Here is a 12,745-nt window from a genome sequence, read left to right on the forward strand (position 1 = left end):
CAGACACTCACACTCCAACCCTCCTACAGTCCAGAGATCCAGAGGGAGAAACAACCTGATGCTGGATCCCGGGCTTGCATGGAGTTTCCTGGGCACCACCACCTCCTTCCCTCAGGGCGTACTGGGAACTGCAGCTTCTGGGAACCCTCCAGCTCCCTCAGCTTCCCGCCGCAGTGTCTTCTACTTGCGGGCTGGGATCTGTCGAGTCCAGCGGCCCTTAGTGGAGACCAACGTCTCTACAGCCCATTTCTGGGGGGGGGAAAGGAAATTCTGTGCATATAACATTAATTTCTGCAAAATTCTGAGTTGTGCAGTGGTGCAGAATTCCTCCAGGAGTCGATACCAGACTGCTGGGCACACTGGAAATGTCTAGATAAGTGAATGGATACATGTAAGTATTCCTACTACATTTACATGGAAATAGAGGGTGGTATATCTCCAAATAACCTAAGTAAGTCTGATCAAAAGTTTGTGTTATGCTAATATTAGATTCAAAAGAGATTTCTTTCAAAGAACAATCGCAGCCAGTGTACTATGACTCCTAAGCAATGGATTCTGAAATGTGAAAAAAGAATCTACTGCAGCTCTTCAAACTGGGTCACCATGGTTATTTTAGTTTAATCAAATCCATACTTGGCTTCAGCACTATTAATTAGTCATCCGATTCCCACCTCATTCATTAGTATTATTAGATCAATTCCTAAATGTACTGCAAACAGCAATCCAAGAGCTGATTAGGAGAAACTAGCATGTGTTTTAAGCACTGAATTGATTTCTACATTCCAATTTAGGTTTTGAAAAAATGCATATCACGGGAAGCCTTGCTGTAATGTATGGTGCTTTGTCCTACAAAGTGGTAACTAAGGTACAGAATTACCCATTTGGAATGAGGAAAGATTTATTTGCACTGGTTGTGTGAGTGCCAGCAAAGCTGTAGGGGATTTCTATGGGACAGCTCTGAATGTACGTATGAGGTCAGTTAAGGCTGGTGAAACTCTGATGCATCTCAAAGTGTGTAAGCATTATTATTTTCATTAAACCAATGAAGATTTACAAAATGTCCTTTGATCAGTTCCTGATCTGTTGAAGTGCTGCGGAGATAGTTCATTCACAGCTGTGTTGAAAGGGACTCCACCAGACTTTGGATATCTTGAAATAGCTCTGTTTAGACTTAATGTTACTTTGAGAAATCAATCAGGTCTGGTGTTATGTTTTTGGGGTGCAACCCAAACCAGGAAGAGGTAGTGTCATGGCTTGTCCTGTAACCCCGAGTGCCCTAAAATGCTCTCCTGCTGTAGTTGCCTGTCTGGATGCTCCCAGCCATCATACAATCATGCACTGAATATCTGTGTGTTAAGCAACTTCAGTTCAACAACTTTGACTCCAGTAGTCTGTTTGTTACAGGACAACCACATTCTGGTCTTCACCAGCCTTGGAGTTACTACTAGTCAAGTGACCCCAACACACAACCCAGGCCTGAATTTCCCCAAAACCATCTGCTCTGAAATGTGCAGCCCTCTTCTGAAACATTTAGAGAAGTAATAAGGTCCATGGTTCCTTTCAAGAGACAAATACACAGCAGTTTGTTTCTTTAACTGGAGCAAGCACAGCACAAGTTGGTTTAGATTAAAAGAATAAGAAGTTTATTAACAAGAGAGGGGTTTTAAGTGAGTTGAAGTAAAAAGGATAAAGTCAGAAATGGTTACAAGCAAATAAAAGTGAAAAGGATTTCTAGAGACTGACTTAACAAAACTACAAAATGAAGGCCAGTTCTTTGTGGGGAGGGGTTACTTAAAAAGCAGCAGCTTTAGTTTGGAAAATAAACATCTGGAAATAAATGTTATATTCTTACCGACCTCCTTCCAGCTAGATGGCTGGTCACACCCTTGGTCAGTATCTCCCACAAAGTCCAAAGTGCTTGGTTTCTTTGTCTTCTTGGGTGAAAGATGATTTGGGTTTTTTTGCCCCTCTCTTTTATAGTCCAGTGAACCTTTCAAATAGATTGTTCTGAAGGTTTCCCCCAGAGAAAGTTCATTAGTTCATGCTGAGTTAAAGAGCCAGGAGGTCTGGAAGATAAGGCTCCCTACTGGTTCTTTACCCTCTAGTGGTTGTTACTATGCCAATTATCTCCGTCTGCTGCAATCTGTGATACAAATGAATAGCACATTGAATTTGGACACACCTGGTTTGAAGTGTCCGCCTCTTTCCTTTGTTTGGAGAAAACCTGTTTATCAACTCCCCTTGGCATGCCTGGCTTAAACATCTTTTAGTCACAGACTTTAAAGCATAATATTAGTGAGTATCCATAATTTCACTTGTAGCATTGTTATATATATTTTACAATGATATTATTGACTATTAGTTTTCAAATACGTCACAAGCCATATTTTGTACAAAGAAGTCATTGCAGTAGTGCATAAGGTGTGAATACAGGAATGCCTAGGGTCACACCTGATCTACACTTAAAAATTACATTATCCTAGCTATGTCACTCAAGGCTGTGAAAGATTTTGTGCACTGATCACTGTAGTTAGATCAACCTAACATACAATGTTGACTTGGCTAGGTTGAGAGAATAACTCTTTTGTTGACCTGGAATCCGCCTCTCAGAGAGATGGATTAACTATATAAAAAGAAAAACCCCTTCTGTCAATGTAGGACGCATCTACGCTACTGTGCCACAGCAGCACATCTGCGATGCCACGACTATGCCACGATAGCATAGACATGGCCCTAGGATAATATTGCTGTGGTGACTAGAGGCATGGAAGAAGCTATCAGTGCTATCAAACATGGCCCCTGCAGGGTATTCTGTTATTGTGCAAGGGGTAGCCTGCCTTTTTTTGGATTTCGAGATCTGTGGTTCACGTCCTGCTAGATGAATTCCCCTTTGTGTATTCCAGAGATGCTTTTTCACATCTAAAGAGCTGATTTACATAAAATATTTTGTGTTTCCTGTGAGGTTTTGCAAAACTCTTAGTGAAGGACAGTATATTCTACAGGCAGTATAAAATGAAGACAGTTCTTTTTTTTTATTTTTTTTATTGGGGGGAGGCAGAGAGAATTACTTAAAAAAGAACCCGCTTTAGTTTGAAAAATATATAGCAAATATTCATCATAGTACACACAGAACTCCTAAAATCAAGCTGTAAAACATTAACACCACCAAACATGATTATAATTGCCAAATATCCATTGACTACCCAGAAAAAGACTTCAAGTCACATAAATAATTTGATTAGTTAAAACTGCACTTCAGATAAAATAACACAAGAGGTTTATTTAAAACTTAACACTGTTAATAAAAAGGCACACTGATGCATAATATTTTAGGGGGAAACGATATAGCAATTGTACATTGATTTTACCAAGAAAGCTAATCTTGATAAAGATGAATGAATACATCAACGTTATTTTTGGGTTAATATTCATCTTCAATTCAATTCTAATATACATTCCCAAGTATTGTATTTCAAAGATAAATAACATGCTGCAGAATTTTATTAGAGGTAGGTCAAAAGATCTAGAATTTCCTTTGTGAAAATGTCTCCCCATTCAAAAAAGAGAGTATTTTGAATCCCACTTTGAAGCTATATCAGTACCTAATCACAATGGCATACAGCCTGTACTGGGATAAAGATAATATAGGCATGCCCTGCTGAGACTGGCTTGACAGAGACTTTATGAAACCACTCCTTATCCCATCTCCTCCCTGTCATTCTCAGCAGTCTGTCTGGAACAAAAGGATTCTCAGCTCTATAAGTCATGTTCTGAACTTGGAGGATGTCACTGTTCAGGCTGGTGAACATCAGTATGGTCTGGACAGAAATGTAGCCATTGGGAAGATAGCCACCTTCACAATAGTATAGAAAAAGTTGTTATGGCCTAGCTGGATTAATAAACTGAATACCCATCAGATACTGTAAAGTGGGCACTCCTGAATGGATGAAATGTGTCTCTGTTTCTTCACCCACATCCTGGGACTGGGTACACCATCCCTCACACCAACCCTGTAGAAATTATCGAGCTTGAGAGCAAGATTTTCAAACTAATGAATTTGGGTGCCCAACTTGAGAAGACTTTAAAGGGCTTTGATTTTTAGAAAGCACTGAGCCACCTACCCTCTAAAGATCAGGCCCCCTTTAAGGTATTGCAAGTTTGGAGACCCAAAATCCCTAGTGGCTTTGGCAAATGCGCGCCCAGGATCTGTATATTGCTTTTCCACAGAGCCACCTTTAAAAGGAAGTTTAAGGCTGCTGAGGCTACTCTTCCAGGGAATGGGGCTCATGGAGTTGGTATGGAAGCACAAAACCTCTGATCAGATGCCCTTTGAATGATTTGAGGATGGGCAATAAGGGGCTGTGTGTGGTATTTACTCCATGATGGTTCTGTAAGGATGCTGCTCTTTCTCACATGTTAGAGGGTCCTCTAGCCTGTAGAAAGAACAACACTCATAAGGTCTGCAGCTGAGGCAAAAGTTGGAGAAACTAATGCTTATTATGGACCCACTCTCACATTGCTTACTGAAATGGAACACCTAATGAGCATCAGGTGTTGGATCTAGCCCAAAATGGAGTGTGTTCTTCAGAGTCCCATATGGACCTTTCTGTTGATCTCTGTAGAGCATCCAGCTTAGTGATTGATTAACATTTGGAGGAGAGACATAGGTTAGCCCATCAATATCTGAGAGAAGAGAGAACCATCTCAGAACATTAGTAAATCCACACAAGAATCCTCACCACAAATATTAGCCATCAGACAATTAATTTGAAGTCTTCCTAGGCTCTAGACAGTCTCTTCATTTTGAGACAGTTTGAAGCTTTCCATTTAACCCACTAGAATTCAGTGTCTTTATTTTATTCTCTTTCCCTTTCATGGTCTAAATTACGAAATTTTAGTAATCAAATATACTTTGTGCTTCAATATCTAAGAGCAGAGATTGACTGTCCTGCTGAGTACAAGTGGGGATCAACAGCAGGATAATTTAACTGCCTTCTTTCTTATTGCTCTTTGATGTTCATTTAGTCTTTGCTTCATTTGCCTAATTGTCTTTCTAAGCCATGGGGGATATTTCAAAAAGTAAACCATGGGTGGGTAGATGAACAAATAATCAAACCCTTTGGTTCAAAAGATGGCTTGCAATGATAAACAGATCCCCAGAGTCACTTGTTGGGGATAATTTTTACACCCCATTGCTGTAATCAAGAAAGGATCCAGACTACATATGCAGAAATTTTCCCACAATGGTCAGTTTTGCTGGGTTGCAATACATGAAGCGCCCAGGGATCAGAACTTCCTTTGAGTTTGTCTTAGCCAGGAAACCCACTGAAAGACACTGTATCTGCAAAACTATTAGTAATGTTTCTGAATGACAATGACAATTAAGTCCCATAAGATAAATATTAATAAGTATTTTCGTACATTTTTGGGTTTGTTACTCTATTACCTACCTTTTTGAAGGAGGTCTTACTACTCAGTCATACCAACAGTTATGCCCATGGTCATGGCAACTACTAGAATGAAGTTAGAGCAACTGCAGAGACTGCTGTAATTTACAGCAGTTTGGCATGGCCATCAACGGACTAATCCACAGCACAAAATAGTTGGAAGCATAAAGCACTTTGGCCGCTTCCCCCAACAGTACCTCCTCCTCCTTGACCACTTTCTCAGCATGTCCATAGACTTTGGGTTATGCAGGGCTGCCGTTACGCTGTTCTTGCACTGGGAGAGATCCCAGTACCACGCTAGCTCTGTGGCCTCTTTTGGATGGCTGAGCCACTGTAAAGGGGCCAGTGATTCCAGAACCAGGCCCAGTAGGTTTGATTATGATATAAATCTACTGGAGTCACTGGGGCTACACCAATCTGAAACTGGTGGGAATGTTAAATCAGACCTAATGTTCTATTAACTTGTAGATACCATAACTCTCATAAAAAAGAACTGTTAGATTCTCTTGTTTTTCACCCATTACTTCATCAGATCACTGAGACTTAGTGGTTTCTGTCAGGTAGAAATAACATGTGAAGTGGTGTTCTTGAAAGTCAGACCCCATTTCACATCACTCACTAATAGTTGGCTTACAGGAATTACCTAGCTGGGCTGGACTTGGTAAATTAGAGACAAATTGCAGCCTCCCAGAGCCAGCAAGTACCCCAGTTGTGAAAAGGTTTCTACTTACACCAATCTACATCCTAATAAGAACATTGTCTTGGAGATGGCAGTGCTTAAGAGCTTTATATTATTACACAGATTTTTATTTTTGCTAGGGACTCCATATGGCGCCCTAAGGTATAAACTTGTACCATGCTAAAACAATATAAACTTGGGGAAATTATCCTTTAAGATCTAGGTAAAAAGCACAATGTTGAATTATTTTCTTAACGCTACCCTGTGTCAATCTGAGCTACCTTCGGTGCAGAGAGATGCATAAAATTGAATTGAAGATGTGATGCAGAACGTATTCAGCTTTTCACTTTAACAGACTGAAACTAAAGGTGCTGCTAGATTCTGTGGTGTGTGAAATACGGATATTGTAGGAAATACATTAGCTTAATAAACCATGCAAAAATTATTCAACTGTGTAGAGAGCTGCAATGTAAATGTTGTTCATTTTTATTTCATTTTTACTGAGACTGGTGTGGTGCCAAATGGCATTGCATCATTTTGTTTCAAAATACAAAGTGTGCTGTCCCTGTTTAAAAGAGTGTGTTGTCCCTGTTTAACTGTCATACAAAATACAAAGTGTGCTGTCCCTGTTTAACTGTCATAAATGTAACGGGAAGGGTAAACCCCTTTAAAATCCCTCCTGGCCAGAGGAAAAATCCTCTTACCTGTAAAGGGTTAAGAAGCTAAAGGTAACCTCACTGGCACCTGACCAAAATGACCAATGAGGAGACAAGATACTTTCAAAAGCTGGGAGGAGGGAGAGAAACAAAGGGTCTGTGTGTCTGTTGGTATGTTGCTTTGCCGGGGATAGAACAGGAATGGAGTCTTAGAACTTTTAGTAAGTAATCTAGCTAGGTATGCATTAGATTATGATTTCTTTAAATGGCTGAGAAAAGAATTGTGCTGAATAGAATGACTATTTCTGTCTGTATGTCTTTTTTGTAACTTAAGGTTTTGCCTAGAGGGATTCTCTATGTTTTGAATCTAATTACCCTGTAAGGTACCTACCATCCTGATTTTACAGGGGTGATTCCTTTACTCCTATTTACTTCTATTTCTATTAAAAGTCTTCTTGTAAGAAAACTGAATGCTTTTTCATTGTTCTCAGATCCAAGGGTTTGGGTATGTGGTCACCTATGCAAATTGGTGAGGATTTTTACCAAACCTTTCCCAGGAAGTGGGGTGCAAGGGTTGGGAGGATTTTGGGGGGAAAGACGTGTCCAAACTACGTTTCCCAGTAAACCCAGTTAGAGTTTGGTGGTGGCAGTGGTTATTCCAAGGACAAAGGATAAAATTAATTTGTACCTTGGGGAAATTTTAACCTAAGCTGGTAAAAGTAAGCTTAGGAGGTTTTCATGCAGGTCCCCACATCTGTACCCTAGAGTTCAGAGTGGGGGAGGAACCTTGACAGACACAATCAAAAGAGTTTAGGGCTTCTATTATCATTAATAGTGTAAACTGATACTGTTGTGACTCTGCAGGCAAAGTCAAACGTATTTAAATAATATAGGGAAACACTGAGAAATGGGACATTTTCATTCTACCCCATTCTCAAGATACTTCAAAACTAAATAGGACTGGAAAGGCGGGAGCACTTGTAAAGAATTGTTCACCCACAGATATGTTTCTAGTGCAGGATGGGATGGGGCAGTGGCTTAGAGATTGTAATTGCCAAAAGTAAGGTGAGACCCTCATATAATTGTATATCTCCAATCAGTTGTGTCCCCTCACTAGATGTAAATTAATCAAGTTAAAATCCAGCCTTATTTTATTCAACAGAGTATGTAGGTTCCCTTTAATCACTTGTGCAAGCAACAGGGCAGGAACTGTCCATAGCATATACAAAAGGTGGGTTGCTAACCGAGGGTTTGTCCAGTCCCCACTAAATCAGCTAGTGTGCATCCCCAGAAAATCAGCTAGAGATGGTAGGCAAATGGTGTATGTATGCATGTTTATTTCTGCTCAGAGAAGCAGCAAAATGCATCACATAGCATGGTTTCCAACTATCTTTGAAAGCTACTGTATCACAAGTAATGAAGTTATCTGATATTTTATGTTGTGCTGTAACTTCCACAGTACAGCTGTGCCCTGGAGGCTTTTGTATGGGGGTTCCATGTGTTTGGATCTCCAAAGTGCTGTTATACAAAATGAGCAAAGATAAATTGAAAATCTTTGCAGTTATTCAGGAGATGCATAGAGGCATCCTCCACAGGAGACGAAGTAAACACATGTATTAGCTAGTCTTTCAGTGGCACCTTGTTACTGTTAGGATGAATTGCTGTAGCTCACAGGTGGTGTTGCAGAATGGAAGTTCAGGATTGGGAATTCACAGCAAGGATCTTTCTAGTAAGCTGGAAGAAGGCATAAAAAGAGAGATAATGACATCATAACTTGGCCTCTCCTCCCTCCCCCCAACTCAACACTGGGAACAACATCTGGAGGACAAAGACTTTGAACTGAGGAACTTTGGTCCCAGGCTGAAAGGTAGTCCCAGCCTGTGTATTGAGGAACTGTAACCTACTTGCTTGTATCATCTGTCAGGGTGAGAAAAGCTGTTTGATTCAACTCTTGCTTAGACTAAAAGTTTAGGCTTTAGAATGAATGTTTACTTTTTATTTTCTTAAGGTAACTATTCTGGCCTTTATGCCTATCACTTATAATCACTTAAAATTGATCTTTCTATAGTTAATAAACTTATTTTAATGTTTTATCCTTACCAGTGAGTTTGTCTAAAGTGCTTAGCAAATCTCAGTACAGGTTACAAATGCTTGTGCATGTCTACTTTCCTATGAAGAAGTGGTGAACTAGGTAATGAGCTTACACTGGCCAGGCCTCTAACCAGGGCAAGATGGTACAGTTACGGTGTGCAAGACAGGGGAATTGGGGGAATTGGCTGGAGCCTCTCTATTGTGGGTTCATTCGTGGCTGGTAGAAGCATTCATGTAACTCAGTTGGGTGTGTCCCAAGGGATAAGAAATGGATTCTGATATTTCACATTCAGCTATTTGCATTTGGGTTTCTGAGGAACCTTCTCCTTATTGGGTGATGTATTGTCTTTGTCTTTGGGTTTTAAGGTTGTTACTTTACACCACTGCTTTCTTTTCATGTTCTTATGAAAACTTTCATGGACATTGTCTGCACCTCTGCTGTTTTTCTGAAGGTCCTTTTCAAAACTGTATGTGTTTTTACATCTATTCCCAGAACTTGATTCAGTGCCTATGTATGCTACACAATGAAATATATACGGGGGCGGGGGGGGAGGAGGGAGCATGTGACGTTACAGACTCAGTTAGCATCAGATTCATTTTTCATCTTGGTGTGTGGTTGGTTTGTTCAGTAGCCCTCACTTTATTTCTTGAGGGTATAGCACAGAGAATAATTGAGAATGAGCTGGACTTTGGCAGTTTTTTTCTGAAGAGAAAGCTATTATACAATTGCAGAAAAATATGTAAAGGTATTAAAAATAATAATTTGTGTTTAAATGAATCAATTAGGTCTAGGGCCAGATACTAAATTATTTCCATTCCTGCAAGCATTAAATATGCAATCACAACTATAATTCTAAAGGCTTTGTCATCTAATCATGTTGTCTGCACCCAAGTCTAGAATTAGCTGAAACCCCATCCATCAAGCTGGGCTCAGGGGAGAGTGAAATAGGAAAGCTTGTGATGATTGCCTAGCTCTCAGCCCCTTTCCTGTAACGGTTCAACAACTGAATAATATATTTGGGCAATATGAATAAAAATGTAAGCTCACCTTTGCCTTGTCGTGGGTCCTTATAATTCCATTTGTCCTTTTGTAAGGGAGGGGATGTCTGCTTGTGTTTTTTACAAGAATTCAATGTTATTCCATGAAATTCAGCGTGGCCTAAGGATTTTAGGGGGCAGATCTTCAGCTCGTTTAAGTTCATCAATGGAGCTATGAGAACAGTAAGGGCAGGCACAGATGTGCCGTAGCAGCACCGGCTTCCTTCACACACACTTCCTTGCCCATACAGCTTACCTGCAGGGCTGCTCCCATAGGGATGAGCTTGTGTGGTTTGGTGTCTATGGCCCATTTGATCTTTGGCCTCAAACTGGCAAGGGAATTCCTACCTAACTCAGATATAATTCAGATGGTGACACATTCACCTATCAGCAGCAGCTGAGCAAGTTGTGCTCGTTTGTGTGTTCTGTTAGTCCACCAGAGATCTTTCTGGTGGTGCACAGTGATTGGCCAGGAAGAGATCAGGTATTCGGAACTGGAGAATGTGATGAAGGGGAACATAGGAAAGCATTGCATACAATTTAGGTATTTTTGTGTGGCACTAACTAAATGGAAGCTAAGAAAACAAATGGAAGCTGAACTGACCCAGAGATAGGAGCTTCACAGCATGGAATGAAGGCCGGGAAACTTGTGTACATTGATATACTGAGAAATGCTCTAAAGATCTACGTGACTCTTCATAAATGGTTGCAGACCAAATCTAAGGTAAAGAGAGTGAGACAAAGTGGAACTAAATACAGTTCTAAAACAAACAAAAAAAGCCAACCTAACTCTTTTTGTTTAAACCTAATTTACTAATAACACTTCCTCCCAAGGTGCATGAGAATTGTATCAAATTACTGTGCTGCAAGTGTGGTGACTCTGAACAGGCCACCAGCCCCATGGACTTTGTTATTCCTCCACTAACCGATTTTCATTTCTACAGCCAAAGAAGTATTCTGACCAGGATGAGGAAGAAGAAGATGCAAGGCTCCCACCATTGGAAAAAGGGAGCCCTTCTGTCCAAACTTTTAAGATTGCATGAGGGAGAGGATTTGCTCTCAGAAGCGCTCAGTATCAGAACGTATTGCTCCTTCGGTGTCATGTTGCATCCCCACCTCATTGATCTCTGCCACTGATCGCATGGTTGCATGACCATTGCACATCTTCCTTCATGCAACTTCCTGTGTTTCATTGTCATACAGGGGAGAGGGAACCCTGACTTCCTTAACTGCCCTTCTGCATAAGAGAAAGAAGCAACGGACTGAGATATGGCACATCCAAATAAGAACCAGAAGATCCCGGATCTCTTTAAGGGCCCATCCAGCTTCACTTAAAAAAACAAAAGTAAAAAACAAGACAATAGTGTATATGGTTTTAATTTTATTTTTGTTAAATTGTTTTCTTACTTTTTCCTAGACTTCGCCCGATGGTCTTACCTGTCTCAGAGAGGTAAAATTTAAACCAATTTGACTATCTTGGTCATTTAACTTTCAAAGGAAGCAGTTTCCTAAGCAAGAGCAAGGTACTACTTGATCAGCTCTGCTCCCCCTTCACATGTTTGTTAGCAAATGAAGTAAAGGTGGTTGAAGATTACCTACCTCCCAGGGTATATTTTCAGGTTGCGCAATTCCCCGTACCTGGGTAAGAAGTGTCCTGTGTGTAGCCATAATCTGCAGTCATCCATTCTTCTTTCTGTTCCATGATTTATTCTTTGATGTGCTGTGCAGCGTTAGATGCAGCAGGTTAGCTCATTTATTTAGGGCTTCGTTTGGTACAAGTGGAAACCACCTACAAATGTGTAGACTAATTCTTCTCCCTGCCCCCTTTCATTCAGACTTACTCTGACTTTCACTTATAATTAACCCTGTGGAAAAAAGCTGGGAATTTAGAAGAAAGGCAGAGAAGAACATAAGGTCTTGATCCAAAACCCACTGGAATCAATGGGAGGACTCATAGTGATCTCGATGACCTTGGGAATGCATAGAGTGAATACGGAAAGTGTATAAAATAATTTCAGAGCACCTTCCACAGTTCAAAGTGTGGAGAGAACAAGTGTCTGAATCATTCCAGCTCTCCTGCATATAAAAGAATTAAATGTACCAAAAGGAAACAGAAGGCAAAGTGTTTGTGAATAAGATAAGTTTACATGAGTCATTGCAAGTATTAGCAAAAGGATTCCCAGACTGTATTTTCCTATGTTCTATGTCACATTTTAATACAACCTTTCTCCACAGTTGGTTTTCACCAAGCCTCTTACAGGCATCATATGTTCATTAAGCTTAACTGTTTGTGTAATTAATTTCAGTGCTGTTGATTTAGTGGGGAAAATTAAGCTGAAATGATCTTTGATGTTTCCAAGAAACGGGGTGGATATTGAGAGGCCAATGTAGAAACAAAAAGGAATTAGATTCTCTTTGGTATAGAAATTAATCTCTCCAACCAGGCAATAATAATGATTTATTAATAAATTATAGTTCAACTTTAATTAAATATGTTTCATATTAAATTTATATTTTAGTGGGTACTTGATGCAATTTTTTAATTAACATTTACCATAAGGAAATCCTACTTAACCCTTTCCAGGTTGTGTGATACATCAATATGACTTCCTAATCCATCACCTAAACTGGAAGTCTGGAAAACATCATAGTTTGTTGACTTCCATGGGAGTAGGATCGAGCCCATAGCTGACTCCCAATCTAGTTCTGCAAGCATACCCAATTTTACGTGTTTGCCGGATCAGGCCAAAAACTGAGGGTTGGCCACACAACAAGTCAGTGTGCAGCAAGGAGGGTGGTGAAACACTGGAATGTGTTACCTAGGGAGGTGGTAG

General features: G+C 40.2%; 2 protein-coding genes across 7 annotated transcripts in view; one reads left to right on the forward strand and one right to left on the reverse strand.

The window, feature by feature from the left end:
• KCNIP1 (potassium voltage-gated channel interacting protein 1) overlaps positions 1 to 12,745 on the forward strand; it is an 803,899-nt gene that overhangs the window by 733,539 nt on the left and 57,615 nt on the right. The window contains exon 2 of one of the 6 annotated variants that reach the window (XM_048862515.2): positions 11,329 to 11,361. The exons of the other annotated variants lie outside the window; for them this stretch is intronic. Coding sequence (XP_048718472.1) covers positions 11,329 to 11,361 — 33 coding nt within the window. The remainder of the gene's footprint in view (positions 1 to 11,328; positions 11,362 to 12,745) is intronic. 6 annotated transcript variants of the gene reach the window in all.
• The window catches only part of LOC142068388 (uncharacterized), a 798,233-nt gene that overhangs the window by 697,203 nt on the left and 88,285 nt on the right, over positions 1 to 12,745 (reverse strand). The gene's annotated exons all lie outside the window — the stretch shown is intronic.

Source organism: Caretta caretta, chromosome 8 (genome assembly GCF_965140235.1).
Source record: "Caretta caretta isolate rCarCar2 chromosome 8, rCarCar1.hap1, whole genome shotgun sequence".
In the NCBI taxonomy this organism is placed as follows: Eukaryota; Metazoa; Chordata; order Testudines; family Cheloniidae; genus Caretta; species Caretta caretta.